Source organism: Camellia sinensis, chromosome 6 (assembly GCF_055761805.1).
Source record: "Camellia sinensis isolate YWXY chromosome 6, ASM5576180v1, whole genome shotgun sequence".
NCBI classification, from domain to species: Eukaryota; Viridiplantae; Streptophyta; class Magnoliopsida; order Ericales; family Theaceae; genus Camellia; species Camellia sinensis.
In genome coordinates, this window is record NC_138966.1 from 199,438,642 (window position 1) to 199,464,870 (window position 26,229).

The 26,229-nt window shown below is 32.8% G+C and overlaps 2 protein-coding genes, 1 long non-coding RNA gene and 1 pseudogene across 3 annotated transcripts; 1 reads left to right on the top strand and 3 right to left on the bottom strand.

Moving 5' to 3' along the window:
• Positions 1-5,040: 5,040 nt before the first annotated feature.
• LOC114317213 (uncharacterized) lies at positions 5,041-6,548 on the bottom strand. The gene is made up of 3 exons (XM_028263916.2): positions 6,409-6,548; positions 6,191-6,275; positions 5,041-6,091 (listed from the first exon to the last, which is right to left on the bottom strand). Exons 1-3 carry the CDS (start codon positions 6,424-6,426, stop codon positions 5,328-5,330), a joined length of 867 nt encoding a protein of 288 aa, XP_028119717.2. The 5' UTR covers positions 6,427-6,548; the 3' UTR covers positions 5,041-5,327.
• On the top strand, positions 5,810-6,394 carry LOC114317215 (uncharacterized). Its single transcript, XR_003648450.2, has 2 exons — positions 5,810-5,950; positions 6,029-6,394. It is a non-coding gene; the product is annotated as an uncharacterized LOC114317215 (long non-coding RNA).
• A 3,236-nt stretch (positions 6,549-9,784) lies between the features above and the next one.
• On the bottom strand, positions 9,785-10,905 carry LOC114317214 (pathogenesis-related protein STH-2). The gene is made up of 2 exons (XM_028263917.2): positions 10,429-10,905; positions 9,785-10,190 (listed from the first exon to the last, which is right to left on the bottom strand). Exons 1-2 carry the CDS (start codon positions 10,610-10,612, stop codon positions 9,892-9,894), a joined length of 483 nt encoding a protein of 160 aa, XP_028119718.1. The 5' UTR covers positions 10,613-10,905; the 3' UTR covers positions 9,785-9,891.
• A 403-nt stretch (positions 10,906-11,308) lies between these two features.
• Positions 11,309-21,130, bottom strand: LOC145793988 (major allergen Pru av 1-like; annotated as a pseudogene).
• Positions 21,131-26,229: the final 5,099 nt, after the last annotated feature.

Below are 26,229 nucleotides of genomic sequence, written 5' to 3' on the forward strand. Positions count from 1 at the left end.
GATATTCTGGGCTAGTTTTAAGAGTGAATGCTATAATTGCTTGAGAAAAAAATATTTCACAAATAGAATTTTTATATAAAAAATTTAGGGGACTTATTTATAGGTTTTAATAGGTGGACTTATTATTTAATAGATCTTGTGATAATAAATGATATTTCTCATCAAACTCTATTAAAAACATCACTAATCATTAATTTTCAGCAATATTAAAAAATTTGTTAAAAAAATCACTAATTATAAGTTTGCGATAGTTTAAAAAAATCGTCAAAAAAAATGTCACTAATTTTCAACTTTCAGCAACAGTTTGAAAAATTCGTCATAATAAATGTCACTAATTATAAATTTTTGCGACAATTATAAAAATCGTGAAAAAAAATTTAATTATTAATGTTTAGCGACATATATAAAAAATTATTACAAAAAATTATTTATAGTAACAATTTTACAAGAACTAACTTTCGACAAGACTTAATGGGAATTAAATCTAATTATTAAGATCTATTAGTAATGAAAAATGATTTGGATCTCTAAAAAAACACCTCTAATCCACCTCTAATTTGTCTTTTTCTTCTCTTATTTTTGTCTTTTACTTCACTTTTTTATTTTTATTTTTTAGAGTTGTACGGAATGACCTCTAATTAGAGGTATGTAGCAAGATTGATTAGTAATACACTCAAAAATTTATATAAAATGATGTGATAGTATATGCTTTTTTTTTTTTTTAATAAAAATTATGAGGTACTACTGTTGATTTTATCAATAATTAATGATTATGAAAGTATTTTCCATCTTAATATAACTGTTTTTTTTAATCTTTCTAAAAAAAAAAAATTGATTACCAAAGTGTCACATAAACGTATTTTAAAAAAATAAATTAAAATTCAAGTCAAAAAATTTAAGAAAGAGGTCGGTGGGAAGAGAAGGAGGTAAAAAAATAAATAAATAAAAGAAAGGAGGCTGCTTTCTCTCTACGCCAACCACCACCTTTGGCCTTTCCGCCACCGCCACAGCTGACGACGCTTTTATGGTAGCTTTTCTCTTATGGTTTTTAGGGAGGACTCGCACACACAAACGAGTGTGAATTTCGTATATATATATATATATATGACTCATCCTTCTTTTGAGTTTCAGGTTTATAATGGGCTTCTCAAATATCAGAGACCTGTCTTTGCAATTCTTCGCTATCAGTTCTGGAGATTGTCGAATCAAGGTACCAAATCTTCTTCTTCTTCTTCTTCTTCTTCTTTTTTTTGTTGTTGTTGTTGTTAAAATGTAAGTTGCATAAGTAGCTGTGAAAGTAGTGTATATATGTGAATCTGTATAATACTAATTTGATAATGGATTTAATGAGTTTTACCAATGGTGTGCCATCTTCCATGCGAAATTATAGCAATGTCAAAATCGGTGTTGAGTTTGGTGCAATATTTTGAAAATTGGACCGGTGAGTGAATTGAAAAAGGGATCTGGTGGATAGCTTACTGTTTCAATTGTCGGGTCACAAGGGTCGAATTATAACGGTATAATTAATATTATATAATTATAAATTAGACATAAATGAAAATATATATAATTGCTGAAACAATAAAAAAAATTGTTGCATAATATTTACTAATAATATTTAATAAAGCCATAATTGAAAGAAAAAAAAAAAGTTATTAGTTTTAAAGAAATTAAAAAAATTTAACATTCCCTCCAAACAAATTGATTAACTAGTAAATTTAGTTTTGGAGGGAAATGAAATTTTCAACTCTCCCTCCAATCACATATGATTCAAACAATTTGGATGATTTTGGTCAGAAAATGCTTCTCTTTTTTTAATAAATTGGATATGTATTTCGGTGTTCACTGTGCATAAACATACCCAAGTGGGAGTGATGACTTTTGTTTCCATGAACTGTTTTGGGTTTGGCAGGGTGTTCTCTGTTCTCATGGCTTGATGATACTTTTACTTTACGTCTCTCAAAGAAACATGATTAAGTAACCCAAAATAATTGAAATAATTTACAGGCTTCAGTTTTGTTGCGTTTTCATTTTATATTTTTAATATTTAAATTTCTCTAGTACCATTAAAATCTCATTTTGATCTGTTTGGTATGCTTGTAAGTTTTCTTATTTGCAATGGATTTTCGTGCCTTAACTCTTCACAGTGATACACTTGCACTTTAGTATCGCACTTCATTCGCTCCCCTTGAGGATTGTTCATCATTCAACTCTTGTAAGATATTCATTACATCGTCTTCTTCTAGCTTACCAAGTTCAAAGGGGTGTCTATTCAGTCTATATTGAAGTTGTTTGTAACAGTATAGGTTAATTTCTTTATGTCAAATGAGTTCGTTCAACAAACATGGTTGAATTTTTAGATCAAGAAAAAATATTCCCTCTCTCTCTCTTATTTTTTATTTTAGCAGATTGACAAGGCTATTTAGAACAAAGGTCCAAGTTTTTCACATGATCACCAGATGGATGAAAGTAAAGATGAATTTCTTTATGGTGATGAAGACAAAGAATTCCAAAATAGTAGTGGTGATGATGACTAGGTTTTTTCTTCTGAAAAAGGTGATTATGTGTTTGTCAATCAAATATTCTTTTGATGCTGCCTTGTTTGTAGATCTAGGAAGTGCTTGGATGAAAATGTTAGGTAGCGTTTGGTAGAGTTTTCTAAATATGAATTGAGAATAGAGTTGTATTTTGAGTTTGTGAGTTTTAGAATTATGATTTGAGTGTGGAAAATTTGTTTAGTTATGAGTTTTGAATTGAGTTTTGGAGGGAGTTTTAAGTTTTTGAAATTAGAAAAGTTATTTGATTCAATAGTTCACAACTCATAATTAAACACAACTCAAAATTCTATTCAAAGCTCCTATAAAAATTTAAAAAATTTGAAAATATTTTTTTATTTACAATATAAAAATAATAGGTTCCCAAGAGAAGGAAAAAAATAAAAAATAAAAAAATAAAATAAAATCTAACACTGTTCCGGTCAACCAGCCGGACGTCCGGGAGGACGACCAAGTTAGCCAAATTTTCCCGTCTGGAAAGGAGTTTTCAAAAGTAGATGTGAAATTATAATTTGAAAGCTCAAAATAAACACCACACTCAAATGAGTGGGTAGAAATGTGTTTGGAACACATAACCAAACACACCTTAGACTTCCTCTCACATAATTTATTAATTGATTGGGTAAGCATTGGTTTGGCTTCCCCCACAGGTTTCATTTGCTGGGCTTGTGCTTTCGTCAGTGGATTCAATGATAGACTTGATGTGGACATATCCATGAATTTGCTGCCAAACTATTGATAAGTTCTGCATTGCTGTAATCTGGTAGCTACAAGTTAAATTGTTTTGTTGTTACCAACAGTGCAGGATGTCGATGTCTATGTCTATGTCTATCCCTGCTTACATTACCCACCATTTTTTAATAGTGTTTTTTATTGTTTTTTATTGATAGCAAGTAATTTCCTTTTTCTTTCCCCTTTCTTTCTGCATTTCCCAGAGGCACTAGTGTGCAACAGATTTGTTTTAGCTTATAAAATAGTGTTTATTTTGTTAGGCTTGTGCTATTTTTATTGGTAGATTCTGCAGAACTTGTGCTGATTGCTTTTAGTTCTCGGCTTCAATAGGTTTAACAATTGCAAATGTTGTTAAGCGCAAGTGTTTATTGTAGCTGATAAAATAAAAGTGTTAATTTTGTTAGGCTTGTGCTATTTTTTTTGGGTAGATTCTGCAGAACTTGTGCTGATTGGTTTTAGCTCTTGGAATCTGTGTTTTGCCTTCAATAGGTTTAACAATTGTAAATGGTGTTTAATGCCACCAACTTAAGTTGGCAGGGTTTGGCCTGAGTTTCGTTGAGATAGATCACGAAGATATTGCCTAATCTGCTAGTGGTGACATGGTTCTCCTAAACTAATCTATTTGATAATATTGATTAACGTTGGTAAGTGTGGATCTTTACATTGATTTTCCATGCATGTGTGGGGCAGAGAGACATGGACATAGTAAACGGACCCAAATATTTGTGGACCTTGCCTTCCTAACCAGCCTTAACCCCCTTCCCTCCATCCATCCTGTCAGATTGCAATTTGCAAACCTCCACAATCCAGACATTCCTTTAATTTCTTTTGCATCATGAATAAAAAAATTTTACAGCACATATTTTGTAGCGTTTGTTGTATTTGGATTATGTTTTATTTTTTCTTGTTTTGTGCTTGTGAGTGACTTTTCTTTCAATAATCTAAAATGTTATGGCACAGTCAAGACCTTGGTGGCTACTAATTTGTCTTTTGGTTTGCCCTAGTTAATACAGTGATGACACCAAAATGTGGAAACTTGTTCTTGCTGACAAGGGCTTGGATTAATTCTGGATATGACTAAGCCACAGACCCTTGGGATTGGTGTTTGTGCACAAGTCTTGAGGTTTTATGGCATGTCAAGAACCTTTTGATGATATATAAAGAATATTAGGAATGGAAACTCAAGAAAGAGTAAATCTTCTCACTGTAGTCCTCAATCTTTGTGCCGACTGTTTCAAATGTTCTGAATATCCATCAATTTTGTGCTGCCTTATTTTATTTTATTTTATTTTTATTGTTATTATTTAATTTTTTTTTTCAGTAGCACCATATGTCATATACACATGTTGACAATTAGTAGTACTGGAAATGGTTGAAAAAATGCATCTGTCATGTTTCACAGTATTTTATGACTAGGGTTTTTCTCTTTCTGCTGCAGAGATCCATTGAGCATTGGCTTTGTTAACCAACATTAATATAGAGCATCTATTGAAGATTCATGCCTATTGTGATATTTTGAATTTTAAAATAATAGATTAGGAACATGTCTGTGGTAAAGTTGATCGATTGAGAAATATATAAGGAATATGTAGAAGGCATTGCAGGAACTTTATATGTTGTAGTTATGTTTTTTGCTTAACTTCAAGGAACTTTATATTGGATAGCGATTTCTGAAAGTTATTCACTCTGTTTCAAGCTCTAGAAGTTTCCAGTTGATATTTTTAGGTATAGAAAAAAATATTAATTCTTTGAATTGAAGGCTGAGGAATGTGTTTGTAGAATAAAATAGCTTTATAGGATTCTTTTACAAGAAATGAACATCACGTAATTGTATCGCTCCTCTCATAAGTGGAATGTAGGATAAATTCTTCCTACACTTACAAGCTTAGAATCTGATTCCTCATTCTCCATTCTCACATACATTTGAAAATATTATTGCCAACGAAGATATAATTTCACTTCTTATTCTGCATCAACATTCGAGGCCAATTCTTAGTGACAAAACACTGCACTTTTTCCATACTGTCCTCTTCGTTCCTTCTAGACTATTCTACAAGCATTTGGATTTTCATCGCTGAACATTGAAGTGATATTTCCATTTCCATTGCCATTGTTGCTGCTGTTATAGTCGTCACTGTAGCGCTCCGGTCTACTACTGTAATGCATGTATCGTGGCGGTGACCTGTTGCTATATTCATATTCAGTGACATAAGGCGATGGCTTGTATGTGTTGTAGCTGTGCGTGACATAAGGCAATGGAGTGTACGTGTTGTCGCTGCGGGTCGCATAGACAGGTGGGGATGGCTCATGTCGATATTGAGGGCTATTTGGGTAATTGTTCCATTGTCCACCGTAGTTGTTACCATAGCTATGGCCATAACCGTGACCATACCCGTATCTGTAGTCATAGACAGGTGGGTGGTGGTATATTACATGAACCTCTTCTGCATCTTTTGGTCTGGATGGTTGTGGAGGCTGGCTTGCAGGGTCGTTAGCGGTAGTTGGTGGTGGTGCACCCGGTGGTGGATTTTCTGGCGGTGGAGGTGGTGGGTCTTTTGGCGGCTCTGCTGGTGGGGCTCCTTCAGGTGGTGGTGGATTTGCCATGTCAGGGGCTGGTGCTTGTTCTGTTGGCTGACCCGGTGATGTCTCTGTTGGCTGAGCAGGTGGGTCGGGTTGTTCTGAATGGGAACAAATAATGGCTATTTTTCTTGTCTTCTTAATGGCTTTGATTATTTTTTCAGGATCTGCCCACCCGATGATTGTCAACTTTTGTTGAGGGAAGTCGATGTAATGATCATAAATACCTGAAAGATCCCAGACAAAGTTTGAGATGTTATTGGAAAGAAGAACAGGAAAGAGAACAACAGATTGAACTTATTTTGAGGTACTCACTTATCACTTACCATTAATGCCATGTAGAGCCTTCTTAATCTTCTGCACACACCCGTTGCAGTCCATCCGGACTTGTATCTCGGTGACTCGAGGTTTCTGCATTTTTAGTGAAAATTTTTAATGCTTGGAATTTGGAAATGTTGTGAAGTGGAAACATGAAAGATGAAATACTTAGAATGCTGTGTAATAATATTATGTTGAAATGATGTTAGAGATTTGATGTGTGTACCTGTAACTCTGGAATCATGAGTGAAGAATTGGAGGAAAAATGGAGAAGCAATCAGAGTTGTTTGAGGGTGGAGAGAGCGAATGGAGAATCTATACATTGCATTCATTTGTACTTGTGGAGGGAATATTTAAAAGGCAGAGGGTGTGGGACATGTAAGGAATCTCTTTTTAGAGGGAGAGAGGGATAGGGAGTATTGCTGCTAGATTTGCTTTAAGAAGTCAGTGTGAAATGGAAAAAAATATATTCGGTGGTATGTGACTATCATGTTAGTTTGGTCTCGATCGACTAAAAAATTAAAAAAGAAAAAAAAAAGAAGTGGAGTTAGAGATTTTATTTTTTTACCTTCTTGAGATAGTGAGTCCTAATAGAGATACCGAGTCTCATTTTTTCCTATGTAACCAATAATAATTGGTCGGGAGATCAAAGTTGATGTGGTGATTTGGGATCACTAAAAGCGGACTTGTCAAATAATAAAAGAGGGAAGGGGGGGAAAGAGGGCTTGACACAGTAAGATCTCAAGTCTTGCTTTTGCTTATGTAACATGCGAGTTTTACGTTTGCTTATGTAACAGACCATGATTGATTGAAGATCAAAGTTGATGTGGTGGTTTGGAATCACAAATACTTGTCAAATGGTAAAAGAGGGGAAGGGTGGTGGATTGGGGACCAAAGTTAAAAACTTTATAAGACAGAAAAAGCTTAATAAGCTAAAAAAAAATTGATTACTAGGAAGGTGGAGAGGAGGTACTTGTAAATTTTGATTATTAGCTTTCAACTTGTTAAATATTTCACCAAACAAGGAAGGGGGTAGGGTTTACTGATAAAGCAAGATTTTGAGTTTTATTTTTATTTAGTTATTATTATTATTTTTATGTGATCATGATTAGGGACCAAAGTTGATGTAAAGACTAGTTAAAGGGTTGGTGTTTTGTTTGGACCTTAGAATGTTGAGAGCCAAAGGGAATTTGCTTTCACAATGGATGGCCATCTATAATTGGGAGGCTTTGTGTGTGAAGTTAGGATATCCAAAACCGACAAGAAAAAGAAGATAGATAGATGATGATCATTCGTTCATGGCTCTCACTGGTCAAATACAATCAAAGTAGCTTTACAAAGCATATCCACTCTTTAGGAATCCTTTTCTTGCAAGAAAGAGAGCACTCAATAACATATTAAAAATGGCCAAAATGGCCAATATATGTTGTGTCACTGTTGAATGAATGATATTTTAAGGGTTCCAGAGCACAATACACACTTCCCTTTTTGTCAAATTTTTATCAAAAAGGTTGATGGAGATCAGATTCCTTCATCGCAGGTGACAGGTACACTTCACATACTAATATGCTAACCAGCAAGGGTTGACAATGAACTCTGATTAGGACAATACCCCTTCATACATTTGTCTGGTTCGAGTTTCACTACCCTGTTTGGTTGTGTTTTCACTTTTATTTTTATTATTAATTTTGTGTTTTTCAGAAACAAAATAATGAAAAATTTAAATCATATTGTTTCATTTTGTGTGTAAAAGTAGTTTTTTAAAATAAAAATCTTTTCAATAACAGTTTTGGAAATAGTTCATCTTGTCTGTTATCCAGAAAACAAAAAAACAAAAACATCTCTTTGGGAAAATCAGAACTTCATCATGACTTAGGTCGTCTGCTGTTGTGAATTGTTTTCATGCTCTGTTTTTTGTTTTTTTGGGAAAATATTTTACAATGAAAAACGTTTTTTATGATATATATATATATTTTTTTTCTGTAAAAACAAATTTTTATGTTTGGTTATGATCTTAAAACTAATGTGTTAGTAGTTGTATTAGTAGTGGAGGTGGAAGTTTGGAAAAATATATTTTACATTTTAAAAATGGAAAATCTTTTTTACCAAATAAACTTGTTTTCTGTTAATTACGGACAATGTTTTCCATACTAAATGTTTGAAAATGTGGAACATATTTCTACAGAAATAAACAAAGGATATCCATAGGAAAAGATACTTGTTGTGAACGTAATGTATACTGGATTATGACCACAGTTGAGTATATGATAAAAACAAACATATTATTTGTTTTTGCTTAAACAAGTCATATTCCACATTGTGACATTTTGCTTCCTTAGATTCTCTCTATCCTACAATTCCTTGATATGCGTTTATCGTTTAACTTTTTGTGCCTGCAACTCTTTGCAACTTTTGAAAACAATGAAAATGTTTTCTGCAAGCAACTCTCAAGTCTGAGCCCTATCTTTGTGCAAAGGCTTAGTCCAGAATATGGAGGGATCTATCTGCCCTTACCCGAATCTGATATCTGTCAGAATTTGTTTGCCCAAGCCTGATTCCGAGTTAACTCAAAGAATTTAGGCTAGGCTTGAGCTGTCTAAATTTAAATACAAAAAATTTATCTTCTGTTATTGGAAATTACTGATTCGCACTTTTTGAAAACAAAAAAGAAAAAACATCTCAAAATAAAAATAAAAAAAACACAACACAATAAACGTAATAAGAAAATTGATTAGAGTTATGTGTATCAAGTAATAAAATATATTATATTGCAATATGATTTAATCCAAACTATGGGTAAATGATCAACAGCTTTGGAAGAGATGTAAAAAAAAAAATGTCGCCATAGGTGAAAGCTAGTTGTATTATTTAGAGTGGTGGCCGGAGAGGAAGGCGGGAGGGTGGTGGTGGGGGAACTGTGATTGTTGCTGAATCAAGAATTGGTACAGGATTGTAAATGAAGCCATGAAGCATTTCCTTTGAAAAATAATTTTTAGCAGCCATTGAGGAAGCCATTGGAGTGGGAGGGACAAAGATTCTTGAAAGAAATTCGGCCATCTATAGATATATAGATTGTGAGACATTAATTGGATGGTTGTTTGAAGAGAAACAGAGAAGGTGATTGAAGAGAGAGAAAGAAAGAGTATGGAGGGGGGTTTCTCCAATGTTATTCCAGCCAATTTTTTTTTTTTTTAAATCCAAAAAATAAAAATCATTTTTTTTTTTGAAATTGTCAAATAACATGCATTTTTAGACCAAACTTTTTTATTTTTTTAATAAATTTTTTTACTTGAAACCAATTCTTAAGGATTGAGGATTCTCTGTTTTATTCTTCTCTGTTCTCTTATCTCCAAACCCCTCTCTATTATAAGATCCATCTCTCTCACTCTAAATAGAGCCTTGTGACAAAGGGAGGATCCAATTCTTGAGTTCAATTTTCAAACTTCCTTGGAGACAAGTTTAGCAAATTGAACAAATCTCTTATCTTTGATTTGGGTTTGAATTATCCAACATTAATTCAAGGAAAAGCAAATTACCCATCTCACAATATGTAATATGATCCCATACATGACCTGAGCTTGTAAAGTTCCAAAGTAGCTTAGTTAAAAGAAACCAATTTGTTTTGAACTTTATTTCAATTTCACACAAAAAATAATCTTCAGATATGAGATTATGTATATAAAGGACTGGTGGTACAACACAGGCTTAATTAAGCATAGACGTGAGGATTGTCCAAAAGGTAGGCTTCAACAACTTTGTAAACCCCCATAGCGCTGTCCTTGCCGGACTTGATCTCTTCTTCCTTGTTCTCAAGCTCGCCCACGGTGTGGTATTTGGTGATCATCTTACAGATGCAACCTCCATTGTTGGCTGCTTCAAACCTGACATCATAATCGATAGATTCAAGCTTGTCGCCCAATCTGTCACCTTCTATCATGGTGTACTTGCACACAAATTTCTCTTTGTCCAGCTCGTCGATTCTGTGCTTCACATAGTTGAAGTTGCTGTCTGCATCACAAAACCAAAAACAATCAATACTGTTTCAAATTAGTATTTATAAATCATGACAGTGCTGGTCTGTTTGATTGTATTTTATATTATTTTTAGTGCTTCACATACTTGAAGTGGCTAATTGCATGACAAACCAAAAACATGAATCCTTAATTTACTCCTAAAAAATAAAAACAGAAAAAAGAAAATGAAAACACAATCAAATGGGCAGAAACTTATGTGGGTTTTTGCTAACCTTGAGTGAAGTTGACCTGTTCAATGCTTCCTGGTCCTCCATCTCCTTCAATTACTTCCACACTTTCAATGAATTGAGGTAAGAGCTTTGGGATTAGGTTGTTGGATTCTAAGATCAATGCCTTGAACATTCTTGCTGGTGCAACAGGGCATGTAAACTCCTGGCTAAAGCATGTCACCCCCATCTTCTTTTTTTGATTATAGAGATCAAAAAGCTTATTTGTGGAGATGAAGAGCACCGCTTTGTGCTATATATATATGTGTGTGTGTGTGTGAGAGAGAGAGAGAGAGAGAGAGAGAGAGAGAGAGAGAGAGAGAGAGAGAGATGGGGTAGGTTTGGTGTCAATCCATTGGAAATTGGCAGAAGAGAAGCCAAACAGATGTAATACTGAAAGGTTTCAAACATTTGTTCAAACATCGTGGTCATATCAAACATATGTATGACTTGTTCCCAACATCACTTTTTCTCATCTGGTACAACTTTATTTTATTTTTTTCCCCGAACTTTAAAGATCCCATTCAATAGACCACATGATTGATACACAAGGGCGGCTTCTTGCTGGTCTGAATGGAGACTCAAAAAGTAATTAGGATTGTTTTGACCTATATTTGAAAACATGCGAAAACAGATTTCGATAATTAGAAATCAAATTCGTTCAACAAAAAAAAAAATTAGAAATCAATTCACTATTCATTCCAATCAAACAGTACATAGAACTCTATATATTATTACACACACTTATTATCAAGCCAAATTGGCAACTTTGGCTGGAAAGAAGAGAACATACAAGCCACACTAGTAACTAAAATGAAAATGGAAGAGAGTGATATGATATGATATGATGTGCAAGGCATTGTTTCATTTCAACAATGGAGGATGATCAAACATATGCATCAGGGTTTGCCAAGAGGTAGGCTTCCACAGCCTTGAGCATGCCGGAGGCTTTTCTTTCCCAGCCATGATGTCCTCCTCCTTTACCTCAACGCCCGGTTTGGTATAGTACTTGCTAATGCTCATATGAACGCAACCACCATTGGGATCAGACTCAAGCTTCGTCTCATATGAAATGGACTCGATTCATTGTCCAATGCATCAATCCTATGATTCAAGTATTTCAAATGACTACCTGCAAGGGAACGTAAAAAATCACGAATGTTGCATTATATATGTTAATTGTGTTGGACAATCTTCACCGTAATTAAAATAATTAATTCTGTTTGGGTACAAAACAACAAACTAAATATAAAAGAAAAATAGAAAATGAGAGAGAATGTTTGATTACAAAAATCAAACTAGAATAAGAATTAAATAAATAAAAACATATTTTATTTTATTACATAAACAAAATTAAAATCTGATTTAAATAAATAATAAAACAGAAAATAAATAAATAACTTACTTGATTAATATCTTGAATATTATTCTGATCAAGTCCAGTGTTTGACACTGTACCCTTAAGACAGATTCGTTCTCTCCACGGTGCTTATCAGAATATGGACGTCTATCTCCCAGGATGAAATGATCAACAACAAATAAATGCAGCACTACAATTTATTTGTTCAACGAACACACTTAGTGTATACACTCTTTCTGACAGGAAAAATAATAGAATAAATGCAGCAAAATGCATAGATGAATTTGCAGCAAGGAAGGACAAAAAAAGTGAATGAATTCATCAAATGAGGGCTGCCTATTTATAGATGGATTAGTGGCTGCTAGTTTTGAATTAAACAGGTAGCATACCTGTTCAATTTAAATTAAACAGATACAAAATCTGTAGGCACTGTTTGGTTTGAATTTTAACCAATTCAGATTTGAATTTGAACAAATTCGGTTTGGACAGATCCGAAACTGTGCAAAATTTCTGAAGAGGTGCAAACCAAAAAATTTGAATTTAGAATTTGAAATAAAAACGGACCGATTTTATTTATAACCAAATAAAATAAAATTCAAATATTTTTTGCCCAAAAAGATTAGTATTGGGACAGACAAGCCCAACCTCATACCATGTACCCGTGCCCAGGCTTGCCCGGACGGACAGTCGCGGCGCGCACGTGTGATGATTTTTTGGGTCCAATGGGTCTAGCCCATAACCTTACTCTCTACAAAACTTGGGTACCCCTTGGGGCACATCCCAAGTTCCAATCCTATGCCTTATAAACCCATTCAAAACTTTCCACCAAATCAATGTGGGACAAGCCATTTTCCAACCTTAAGGAATTTCCACCAAAACTTCATTTCCATAGAGTTCACTTTGGTTTCAATTTCCTATTCACTCGATAAAGGTTTTGAGCAACCAAATATACCACGTGAATCACAACGCGACATAGAACGCGTTATCACTTAGACCTGCCAAATTTGACGTACGGGTCCCACTTAAATAATAGACCAAATAATAGACTAAAGTTAAGAAAAAATTTTGTTTTACCCAAAATTTTCCTAACCATTTCCAACAAATTGTACGCAGTTTGTTTTTAGCAAATACAATGAAAAAAGGTCAAGTTTGTTGGCTTGAGTTTTTAGAATCTGTTCTTTGATTTTTTATTTTTAAAAAAAAGGTTTTGGTGAAAAAAGAAAAAAAGAAAACTCATTCTTTCTTTTATACGATATTCTCTATTTTTAATGGAAAATATTTACAACGGTGCTAGGGACCCCCAGTGGGGGCACCCCCAGTACCCCAGTTTTTTTTCATTGGTCCAGAATTTTTTTTTTTTTTTTTTTTTTTCATTCCAATCACCCACAGCCACGTGGGCTGGGGGTCACTGGGGGTCCGGGAAAACTGGGGGTCTGCCGCATTAATCAAATATTTAATACCCATAATTGTACCACAATGATGTGACATTACATGTGTTAATTATTTATTTGTTATACATTTAATAATATAAGATTCTACCCTTTTGTTACCACCAACACCATCCTTAACAGATTAGTCTTAAAATTGCAATCATACAAAAAAATAAAATTCTACAGAAAAGATATGAAAATGTGGTGAATTGGATTTGGAAATACTTCTTCAATTTAGTCAAACCCTTGAGATCCATGTGATGTCACCTGAAACATAAACGAATGATCCGGTCGATGGTGCCGGAATTAGCACTCCAATGAGCAAGTTAACTTCTCGAAAAGACTCGCGTCATTATTTCTTAAAGGCTCAAGTTAGCTATTTTTTTCTTACCCCCTCTTCGTTAAGTTCTTCTTTGCCTTTTATAGTATCATCTTTCTTAACTCTTGTTCCACGTAACCTAACTTCTCATCATTACCTTCTAGGGCCTATTTTCATATTATACTCTTCACTGGAAATTTTCATCTCACTAAGTGAACTCCTGTTGATATGTACTATTCGAACTTCACTGTATATCAAAAATATCTTCAATGTTCCTATTTACTATGCTCACTTGTCATTCGATGGTTACCCAGCCCAGCGGGCTTGGGCCTTATTCGGCTCGTATTAGATCTGTTGGGCTACTTAATACTGTTGGAAATGGTAGAAAAATTCTGGGTAAAATCAGAATTTTTTCTCAAGTTTGGTCTATTTTTTAGGTGGGCCCCGAGTGTCGATTTACTCGGGTCAAAGTGGTAACGCGTTCTATGCCGCGTTATGATTCACGTGGTATATTTGGTTGTTCAAAACCATTACCGAGTGAATGGGAAATTGAAGCCAAAGTGTGCTCCATGGAAATGGAGTTTTGGTGGAAATTCCTTAAGGTTGTAAATTGGCTTGTCCCACATTGATTTGATGGGAAGTTTTGAAAGGGTTTATAAGGCTTGGGTGAGATACTTGGGGTGTGCCCCAAGGGGTACCCAAGTGTTTTAGAGGGAGAGGTTATGCGCAAAATGGGCTAAACCCATTGGACCCAAAAATCACCACGCGCGCGCGCGCTCCGCCGCCGCTGTCCGTCCGGTTGGGCTTCTAATCTTTTTGGGCCAAAAACATTTGAATTTAATTTTATTTTTTGATAAAATAAAATCCAGAATTCAAATTAAACTGATTTGAATTTTCTGTACATCCAAACAGGGCCCTTCCCGTTTTTTGCTATCTGTTTGAATTATCAACATATTCAAATCTGTTTGAATTCAAAACCAACAGGTATCATACCTGTTCAATTTAAAACCAAGAGCCACATTTACATCTATAAATTGGACCACCCTCATTTGATGTTATTGATTCAGAAATTTCGTATTTCACCTCTGCTTATTCTATTCTTCATTTTGTTGCATTTTATTTCTGAAAGAAAGAGTGTAAACACTTAGTGTGTTCGTAAGGCAAACAGTTTGTAGTGCTGCTATTGTTTGTGGTAGATCATTTCATCCTGGGAGATAGACGTCCAAATTCTGATAGCACCGTGGAGAGGACGAATCTGTCTTAAGGACACAGTGTCAAACACTGGACTTGATCAGAAAATAATTCGAAGAAATTAAATCAAGTAAGTTATTTAATTTATTTTCAGTGTTGTTTTTATTTATTAAAATCAGATTTAAATTTTGTTTTTGTAACAAAATAAAATCTGTTATTTATTTATTATTTCGAGTTTGATTTTTGTAATCAAACAAATTCTCTCATTTTCTTTATTTCTTTATATTCTTGTTGTTGTTTTATACACAACAGAATTTAATCTTTTTAAATACAGTGAAGATTGTCCAACAATTTTAAGACAGATTCTTTTTTGGTATCTTCATTGTATTTAATTTTCTGTGTTTTCAAACTAATATTCTGGTTGGAAAAACAAATAGTGATTTATGCTATTTGACAGATAGTAGTAATATACTGTCTCTTTTTTTTGACAACTAGTAGTAATATACTGGTGTCATTAACAATTGCAGAATATTATTTGGTGTTACAGAAAATTATTTTGGTATTTTATTTTTCTAGTTTTAGTAACAAGGAAAATAAAATTATATTATTTTCTAGTTTTAGTAACAAAGAAAATAAAATTATTTTGTGTTTTAATTTATTTTCTGGTTTAAGTAACTAGAAAATTAAGTTGTGGTTTGGTTTTCTGATTTTTGTAATCAGATATTATTTCGGTATTTTATTTTACTAGTTTTAGTAACAAGGAAAATAAAATTATTTTGTATTGTAATTTATTTTCTAGTTTTAGTAACTAGAAAATTAATTTTGTTAATCAATCATGTAACTTTGTGACTCGGTCACAATCTGTTAATTTTGTAAGTAACTTATGGTTTCGTTTGGTTGACTACTTATTTTTGAACCCTTTGTGAAAAGGTGTTAATTATTTTGACTTTATCATAGTTCATCGTGAGTATACATGGAAGAATTTGTTTCTAGAGTAAAATATTAGTTTTACAAACTAATTTTATTTTTATTACAATGTGGATTCATAGTCTTGAATTGTTTCTGCACTTGAGTCGGAAAAAAATATATATATATATATATATATATATTCACAAGAACATTTTAATGCATATTTAATTTGTTTATTTATGTACAAATCAAACTTATTAAATGAATGTATGTTTTGTCATTTTGAAGTTTAAAATTTAAATGCATTGGATTTTATTTATGAGTTGAGAATCCTTTTATTTCATGATGCAAGTGATGGGATCATGCATGATTAATTTATTTTGTTAATTCATTATTTTTAGTTGATGCGTTTGATATGCATGTATGATATCAACTCAAGTTATTTCTTAACAATAATTTCAAGTGATTTGGAATGATAAATTGTTATGTCAACTTTGGACATAAGCAGGTTAATTTGAATATTTCTAATCAATTTTGAATGGGTGTTTAAACACCAGAGAAATTTAAACATGAAGATGTATGTAATTATATCGGTCCGTTTAATTGGGAAGTAATTTAAGAAATCTTTTATGTTGATTATTGAATTATGTGACATGAGATGTCATTAATAATTATTTTACTTGCGTAGTAGAATTTGTTAAACCATGAACCATTTTATTAATATGGGGGTGTATCTCTTGCATTAGTTGAGATAATTTAATTTTCTTCTGTCACAAATATTTTTATGACAGTGACATTTATTTGTTATTGAGTTACAAGAATGTATACAATCAAATGGGTTTTTGAATTGTTTGATTCTTAGGCAAAATTTTTTATGAGGATATGATTTTGTCAAAACATTAATTCTGACTTGAGTAGTCATAATTATTTTGGTTTTTTCTTGAATTTGTTTTAAAATTCATTGATTTATATTAGAAGTGATAGGAGTGGTAAATATGATGCACCATTAAATGAATTTTGTACACAACATGACATTATTCACCAAACTACAGCCCCTTATTCTCCACAGCAAAATGGAATTGCTGAAAGGAAGAATAGAACCCTAAAAGAAATGATGAATGCCATGTTACTAAGTTCAGGTTTACCACAGAACTTGTGGGGGGAAGCAATATTGTCTGCTAATTATGTTCTTAATAGAATACCCCACAAGAAAACCAACAACACTCCTTATGAATTGTGGAAAGGTCGACCGCCTTCCTACAAATACTTAAAAGTGTGGGGGTGTTTGACAAAAGTTGAAGTTCCTGTTCTTAAAAAGACTAAGATTGGACCAAAAACAGTAGACTGTGTGTTTATTGGTTATGCTCAGAATAGTAGTGCATATCGGTTTCTGACTTATAAATCAGAAATGTCTGATATAAATGTAAACACTATTATAGAGTCAAGGAATGCTGTATTTTTTTGAACATGTCTTTCCTTATAAGAAAGGACAGGAATTAAGTTCACAGAAAAGAACTTATGATTGTACACAAAGTCAAGAGACTAATAATAATCAAACACAGGAGACTAGTAATGGTCTCGACCAACAGGATTTAACTGATGATGAACCAAGACGAAGTAAGAGAGCGAGAACATCAAAATTCTTTGGTCCAGATTTTCTGACATACTTGTTAGAAAATGAACCTCAAAGCTTTAAAGCAGCAATGACAGGTCCTGAAGCACCTTTGTGGAAAGAGGCTGTTAATAATGAAATTGAATCCATTATTAAAAATCATACTTGGGAATTTGTGGATCTTCCACCGGGTTCTAAACCTCTTGGATATAAATGGATATTCAAGAGAAAAATAAAAGCATATGGTTCAATTGACAAGTATAAAGCAAGACTTGTAGTCAAAGGTTACAGACAAAAGGAAGGTCTGGATTATTTTGACACATATTCCCTTGTGACAAGAATAACATCCATTCGCATGCTTATTGCGATAGCAGCGTTGTTTAATTTAGAAATACATCAAATGGATGTTAAGACAACTTTCTTAAACGGTGATCTAAATGAAGAGATCTATATAGAGCTACCCGAAGGGTTTGTAATATCAGGGCAAGAAAAAAAAGTTTGTTGACTTGTAAAATCCCTTTATGGATTAAAACAAGCACCTAAGCAATGGCATGAAAAATTTGATCATGCAATGCTTACTAATGGGTTTAAGATAAACGAATGTGACAAATGCGTCTACGTTAAAAACACTGACCAAGGATATGTCATAGTTTGTCTTTATGTGGATGACATGCTTATCATTGGAAGCAGTCAAAACATGATCAAATCAATTAAGCAGATACTTAACAAAAGATTTGATATGAAAGATATGGGGGTCGCAGATGTTATATTAGGAATGAAAATTACTAAAACATCTGACGGATATGCATTATCTCAATCTCATTATATTGAGAAAATTCTTGATAAATTTATCAAGAATGATTTGAATTTAGCTAGAACACCTGTAGACATCAGTCTTTATTTATCGAAAAATAAAGGTGATGCAGTGATTCAGTTAAAATACTCCCAAATCATTGGAAGCCTAATGTACCTAATGAATTGTACTCGTCCTGATATAGCTTATGCTATCAGTAAATTGAGTAGGTACACTAGTAACCCTGGAGAAGACCATTGGAAAGCGATCATTCGGGTTCTTAGATATCTAAGATTTACTCATGATCATGGTTTGAACTTTACTCGATATCCAGCAGTACTCGAAGGTTATTGTGATGCCAATTGGATATCAAATACTAAAGATTCAAAATCGACTAGTGGATATGTCTTTACTCTAGGAGGCGCTGCTGTTTCTTGGAAGTCCACGAAACAAACTTGCATCACACGATCCACAATGGAATCAGAGTTCATTGCTTTAGACAAAGTAGGTGAAGAAGTAGAATGGCTTCGTCACTTCTTAGAAGACATTCCAATGTGGCCGAAACCTGTGCCAGCTATTTGCATTCATTGTGATAGCAGGGCACAGAATCACATGTATAACGGTAAGTCACGACATATTCGTCGTCGACATAATACCGTAAGGCAATTGTTGTCAAACGGAATAATCTCAATAGATTATATAAAATCTAAAGAGAATATTGCGGATCCGTTAACAAAAAGTTTGACAAAAGAGCTAGTGTATAATTCATCGAAGGGGATGGGATTAAAGCCTATTAGATAAGAGTCGTCATAATGGTAACCCTACTTATATGACTGGAGATCCCAAGAACTAAGTTCAAAGGGACAACTAAGTTATGTATGGCTTGCCAGAAATCACAAAGGGATTAAAAATTCCCTACCCATTTCTATAGTGAGAGTGATATCTGCAACATATGTTGTATGCAGGGGTATAAGGATAAACTTTGCTTTTAATGATTACTTATATCTTGATTAAGATATAAAATCAAGACGAGTATAAGGAGATACTCACAATAAGAATCACCTATATGAGTGTTGAACTGGGGCCGATTCTATGAAAATGAAAAGGCTAAATTCTCTAGAAACACTTATGAAAACCAGACGCGTTCAAGGCCAAAATGAACACAACAGTGAGAACCACGATGTGTTAGAAGATATTTTGTGTGAAATTTATTGTCTTGGCTTACACAAACGGCTGAACAATTCAAAGCATCGCGTCCATTGGTTAGCTAGTAAGTCCGATAGGTTATCATTAGGGAAGGTTCAAGGCCGAAAACTACCTATCCTGATGCAAGATATTTTCGACTTATACTCTTTCGTTAAAGTCTGCATATTGTTGCATTTCCGTTGTCATCAAATTCCATTCATGTGGGGGATTGTTGGAAATGGTAGAAAAATTATAGGTAAAACCAGAATTTTTTCTCAAGTTTGGTCTATTTTTTAGGTGGGCCTCGAGTGTCGAATTACTCAGGTCAAAGTGGTAACGCGTTCTATGCCGCGTTGTGATTCACGTGGTATATTTGGTTGCTCAAAACCATTACCGAGTAAATGGGAAATTGAAGCCAAAGTGTGCTCCATGGAAATGGAGTTTTGGTGGAAATTCCTTAAGGTTGTAAATTGGCTTGTCCCACATTGATTTGGTGGGAAGTTTTGAAAGGGTTTATAAGGCTTGGGTGAGATACTTGGGGTGTGCCCCAAGGAGTACCCAAGTGTTTTAGAGGGTTATGGGCAAAATGGGCTAGACCCATTGGACCCAAAAATCACCACATGCGCGCCCGCGCAGCCGCCGCCGTCCGTTCAGGCGGGCTGGCCTGGGCCTGGGCCTGGGCTTGGGCGCGGGTGCGTGGTGTGTGGTTGGGCTTCTAATCTTTTTGGGCCAAAAACATTTGAATTTAATTTTATTTTTTGGTAAAATAAAATCCAGAATTCAAATTAAACTGATTTGGATTTTCTGTATATCCAAACAGGGCCCTTCCCGTTTTCAAATAGAAATAAACTAGTTTGGAATTAATGCACACCCAAACAGGGCCCTTCTCGTTTTTTGCTATCTGTTTGAATTATCAACAGATTCAAATCTGTTTGAATTCAAAACCAACAGGTATCATACCTGTTCAATTTAAAACCAAGAGCCACCTTTACATCTATAAATTGGACCACCCTCATTTGATGTTATTGATTCAGAAATTTCGTATTTCACCTCTACTTATTCTATTCTTCATTTTGTTGCATTTTATTTCTGAAAGAAAGAGTGTAAACACTTAGTGTGTTCGTAAGGCAAACAGTTTGTAGTGCTGCTATTGTTTGTGGTAGATCATTTCATCCTGGGAGATAGACGTCCAAATTCTGATAGCACCGTGGAGAGGACGAATCTGTCTTAAGGACACAGTGTCAAACACTGGACTTGATCAGAAAATAATTCGAAGAAATTAAATCAAGTAAGTTATTTAATTTATTTTCAGTGTTGTTTTTATTTATTAAAATCAGATTTAAATTTTGTTTTTGTAACAAAATAAAATCTGTTATTTATTTATTATTTCGAGTTTGATTTTTGTAATCAAATAAATTCTCTCATTTTCTTTATTTCTTTATATTCTTGTTGTTGTTTTATACACAACAGAATTTAATCTTTGTAAATATAATGAAGATTGTCCAACAAATACAGTACGAGATACAATTTCAATTCAGCTCTCGTAGAAAATAATTTTTTTGCCAAAACAGAATGGGGCGTAAGATTCAAACACAGCATTAATAGTGAAGTTGGTAGTTAGCCTTCGACAAAGTTCATTTGGTTGATGCTTCCAGGGCCGCCATCTCCTTGGTTTGTTTCGATGCTTTTGATAGCCTGTGGTACAATCTTGGGGATGAGGTTATCAGCGTCAAGGATCAAGGCCTTGAACAGCCTCGGCGCCGGGACGGGGCTAGCGATGTCCTCGGTGAAGATAACAACACCCATTGATCTTTCTTTCTTGTAAGCTCATAAATGCCCTGAAAATAGAGAGAGCAGAGAAGTGTTGGAGGTGGTGTGAAGAAGATGGTGAAGAATATGGGCAAATGGAGTGGTGAAGTGTTTGGCAGTACCAATAGCAATCATTCAAGAATATCCCGTTGACTCAAGTCAAAACGATTTTGTTAAAATAATATGACAGACTTGTTAAAATAAAATTATTTTTTCGGGGATACGTGGGTTATAGGAGTCCAGATCCCCTCCTTGAGTTCCCTCCTTAATTCCCTCCTTGCAGGGGCCTTCGGGTCTACTTTGAGGCCCAGTTTTGATAATCCCAACCGTTCATATTTTTAGATTTATTCAGTATATTATACCTGTAAAAAATCAAGTTGATCGGATATCAGAAAGTATGCGTTCAGAAAATTGGGACTACAAACTATTTTTTAATAAACAATTTTCCGAACACATACTTTATGATATTCGATCAATTTGATTTTTTACAGGTATGATATACTGAATAAATCTAAAAATATTAACGGTTCGGATTATCAAAACTGGGCCTCAAAGTGGACCCGAAGGCCCCTGCAAGGAGGGAATTAAGGAGGGGACTCAAGGGGAGGATCCCAATTCGGGTTATAGGTTATGTTTTGTTAATTCGAGTAGTTTATATTATAAAATTATTCGTATGTATATTATACATAAAAAATAGATTGATCTAATAATTTGAATCTTTTTATTTTATCATAAAAATAGATGATCTATTTAAAAAAAAATATTAATCATTATTTTGTAAGACAAATGTAATAAAATGAAAATATTACGATTATTAGATCAATTTAATTTTTTCACGGATGATAGATATTGAGAATCTTACAAAATAAATAATTTAGATAATCAAAACAAGACTCGTTGTAAATCACACTACCCTCTAAAAATATTTCAAATTGAGATGAATGCCTATTTTATAAAATAAGTTAAAAATTAACTTTTTTATTTTTTTAAATTTTTTTTAAAAAAAGTACCTATATATATATATATATAACTTAAGAAGTTAAAAAAAATTAACTTTTGACTAATTTCTTAAAATCGATTCGATCAAAAAATTAACTCTTAATTAACTTTTTAGAATCGATTTAGTTCGTTTGATTTGAATATATCGAAATATCTACTGAGTGTCCTACTTTGGAAGCAACTTAACCGGGTTGCCACGTGGCAAGACATCCTCTGCTTTTACCTTTTGAATAATGTTTTAGAGCACTAAATTGGGAGCTCTAGAGCATCACTAATGATGTGGCACAGTGGCTCCCACCAAAATGATGTGATGTTTTGGCTAGAGTTTTTTTTTTTTTTTTTTTTAAACTCATTAAAACTATTAGTGATCCAAAAATTAGTGGGATGAATCACCAATCTTTACCTTTTGTTCGCGTGATTCCTTCTTCAAAAGGTGCCAAAGGGTCAAGACCGGAATCAACGGTCAAGATTTTACTTTTAAATGATTAAAAATTATATTTAATATTTATATTATTATTTATTATCTTTTTAGGGGATTGTCGAATAAAAGTGGAATTAAATATGATGCTTTGAAAAGCTTACAAATCTTGTGTATTTTTTTATATAAACAAAAATATCCCATTATTACGGGTGTGCGCGATGCGATTCGAGCAGTTTAAGAGTAAAATTATAAATCGAATGGCGGGTTGACGGATTAGTGGATTGACAATTTGCAGTTTGGACGATTTTTTATGGATTGACAGATTGAAAAATATTCTAACTAATTATCATACATTTACATAATATATAATATTAATTTGTATAATATTTTTTAGACATATAATACAATATAATTTTAAATAATATGTTTCATATATATAACCACTAATTTATAATAAATTTTATATCTTAAATTTCTCTCACACTCATTTTTACATTGATATTTCATTAGAGGTTAAAAAGTATATATGTATTAACTATAGCGGAGCGGAGCGGTTCGGTTGGCGGATTATAAAATTCAAAGTTTAAACCGCGGTTAGCAGTTAAAGCGGTGTGAATAGATGCGAATCGGTGCGGTTTTAGCGTATTTGGCGATATTTTGCACAGCCCTACCCATTATGGTGAAATTGACATAGTCATGGAATTAGTAAAAAGTTGGCTTTTAGCTTTCTATCAAGTTTTTTGATTTTTTTGAAAGTGATTTGTGAAGTTGGTAAAAAGTTGACTTTTTGTTTTTTAGTTTAATATTTATTTATGGTGTCAAATCAAATTAAAATGACCAAAATATCCTTACCCAACATAAGAGATTTATTTTTTTATTTTTTTTTCATAGGCCCTAATTTGTAATTTTAGGGCTACGTTTTTGACACTTTTCAAAAGAATTTTGTTGCGTTTTTGACAGCCACATTTTTAGACATTTTATCTAAAAACATGACTTTTTACTATGTTCCCAACATGACACATAATGTGTTGCCGTAGATAAATAAAATAAAACTATCACGTAGTGTATTTTTATTTATTTTTTATTTTTTAATGTACTCAAATGCTTGTCCCGCTATCCTTCTAATTTATCCTCTTTCTATTTTTTATTTTTTTATCTACTACATCTCTGTCACTATTTTTACAATAGTAGAGTTGAACCCAATTAGAAAGAACTCTAATTGCAAAAGTTTGGCTGAATTTTTAGAATTTATTTTCTAAATTTATTTTAAAAAACATAGAAACTAATTTGATAAAAATAAATATAAAAAAATCATATTTTTGAAAATTTAAAAATATTTCTATCTCAAAAAGAGAGATTCATTTGAAAATAATGTGCATTTGATTTTTATTTATTTGTTTCATTTTTTTTTGGGAAAAAATTGACTCTAAAAACACAATCAAACAAATTATTAAAATAAAATTTGATAAAATACATTTGAAACATAAGTTGTCCAAGCCTAGCTCTTGAACGAGGGTTGAAGATTTCAGCAACCCGTTAGAGAGATGAAGGGGTAAAATAAAGGGAAAAGCGAAAAGGACATTTTGGTCCCATTATAAAAAATAAAAATAAAAATTTACTTAAATAACTTTTTAACATTGTCAGTTGTATTCATTAAATACTTTCTTCATATATAATCTTAAGACAAATATTAATAAATTCATCTTTTTATACCAGATTTGATATACTATCTCATATAACATAATTAAAATTATTAAAGTAAACAATCCCACAATTGTATTAATATTTAATTTAATGATTGTGAAATGTGATATAAAAAGATAAGTAGAATGGACTAATGGATTTGTTTTGAATATATTAAGACTTTTTTTACTCCATATTTATTAAATTAAAGGCGTTAGTTAAACTAATAAATTTTATTTGGAGGAATAGAAAAAAAGAAGAGTAAGAAAAATAATTGCAAAATAATAAATGTATAAATAATTCATGCATTGAATTATGCAAATAAGGCTTCTACATTCATCATTTTGTAATTATATTTTTTACTCACTACTATTTTGAAAATTTCCCTAAATTTTAATGACTTGATGGCATTAATGCTTCTAACAGTACCCTACCCTTTATTACGGCAAAAAATTGAGGGTGACTATAAAGTAGTGCCGGAACATGGATTCATGATATTTCATGATATTCTAATGGGTAAATTGGTGATTGGTGAAAGAGCATATCACGCCTTAAAATTTAGATAATTAAATATTAAATTAGGACTAAATCTCAATTAATATTCTATCATTTAAATCCTAGGGATGAAACAAAATTTAAATATTCACGTCTCCATAAGGTTTAAGTAAATTTTCATCCTCAAAAGATTATAAGGGATAAAAAAAAAAAAACTAACAAAATGCCAACGAAATCATCCACCATAATTTTATAATTAACCAATACCTCTAATATTAAAGTAACAATAAATAGTCAAAATAACTTAAATAACGTAAAGTTACAAACCATGCCAAATTATCAAAATACTAAGGTCATAAAAAAAAAAAATAAATACATAAATTAATATCAACCCTAAGTTTAAGAAAACAAAAAAAATCCAAACGACATGTCCAACAACTATAGTTGTTTCTCTTCACCACCGTAGCCCCTACTAATCCTACAAAGGAAGTTCGGCTGTGCTCAAATAGAATGCACCCGAGATGCCAAAAGACAAAATGTGTCAATATACAAATATAATGGTATGAGTACAAGATTTGACACCCACGTGTCCACCAGACACAAACAAAAAATACATTTAATTATTGTTATGAGACAAGACAAGTAGTTCCACCCGCACTGAGACGAAGAGATAGTTTCCTAAGATACGGTGACATTTAGTTTCTTACCCGTACACAACTAATTATGAATTGAATATAAAATAAACAAAATAAACATAAAAATTATGGTGGGTCAGCTGTCATGCCCCAAAATTTGGATAATTAAATATTAAATTAAGACTAAACCCCAATTAATATTTCATCATCCAAATCCTAGAGGTGAAACAAAAAAAGCTAAACGCCAGCCAAATCATCTACTATAATTTCATAACTAACCAATACCTCAAACATTAAAGTAACAATACGTAGTCAAAATAACTTAAATAATGTACGATTATAAACCATGCCAAATTATCTCAATACTAAAGTCATAAAAAAAAATAATAATAAATACATAAGCTAATATCAACCCTAAGCTCAAGAAAACAAAAGAAGTTCAAACGACAAGTCCAACAACTATAGTAATGCCACGTCACCACTGTAGCCCCAACTAATCTTGCAAAGGAAGCTCGATTGCGCTCAAAAAGAACACACCCGAGTTGCCAATAGACAAAGCGGGTCAATATACAGGTAGACTAGTATGAGTAGAAGATTTAACACCCATGTGTCTACCAGACATTAACAAAAATACATTTAATTCTTGTTACGGGACAAGACAAGTAGTTTCATTCGCACCGAGACGAATGAGTAGTTTCTCGAGATATAGTGGCATCTAGTTTCTTGCTCATACCCAACGAAATATAAATTGAATATAAAATAAACAAAATAGAAATAAAAATATGGTGGGTCAGCACTGCATAAAAAGTTAGTAAGACCCACAATCCTGCAAAATAAAGTTAGTATAATTTAATCATAAGTAACTTGCTAAAGAAGTATAAAAATGCACCGTTTCAAAGTTAAATAATTCGAATTGACCAAAACTCAAAGAACAAAAGTTGTACAGAATCAAATTTCCTAAAAAGC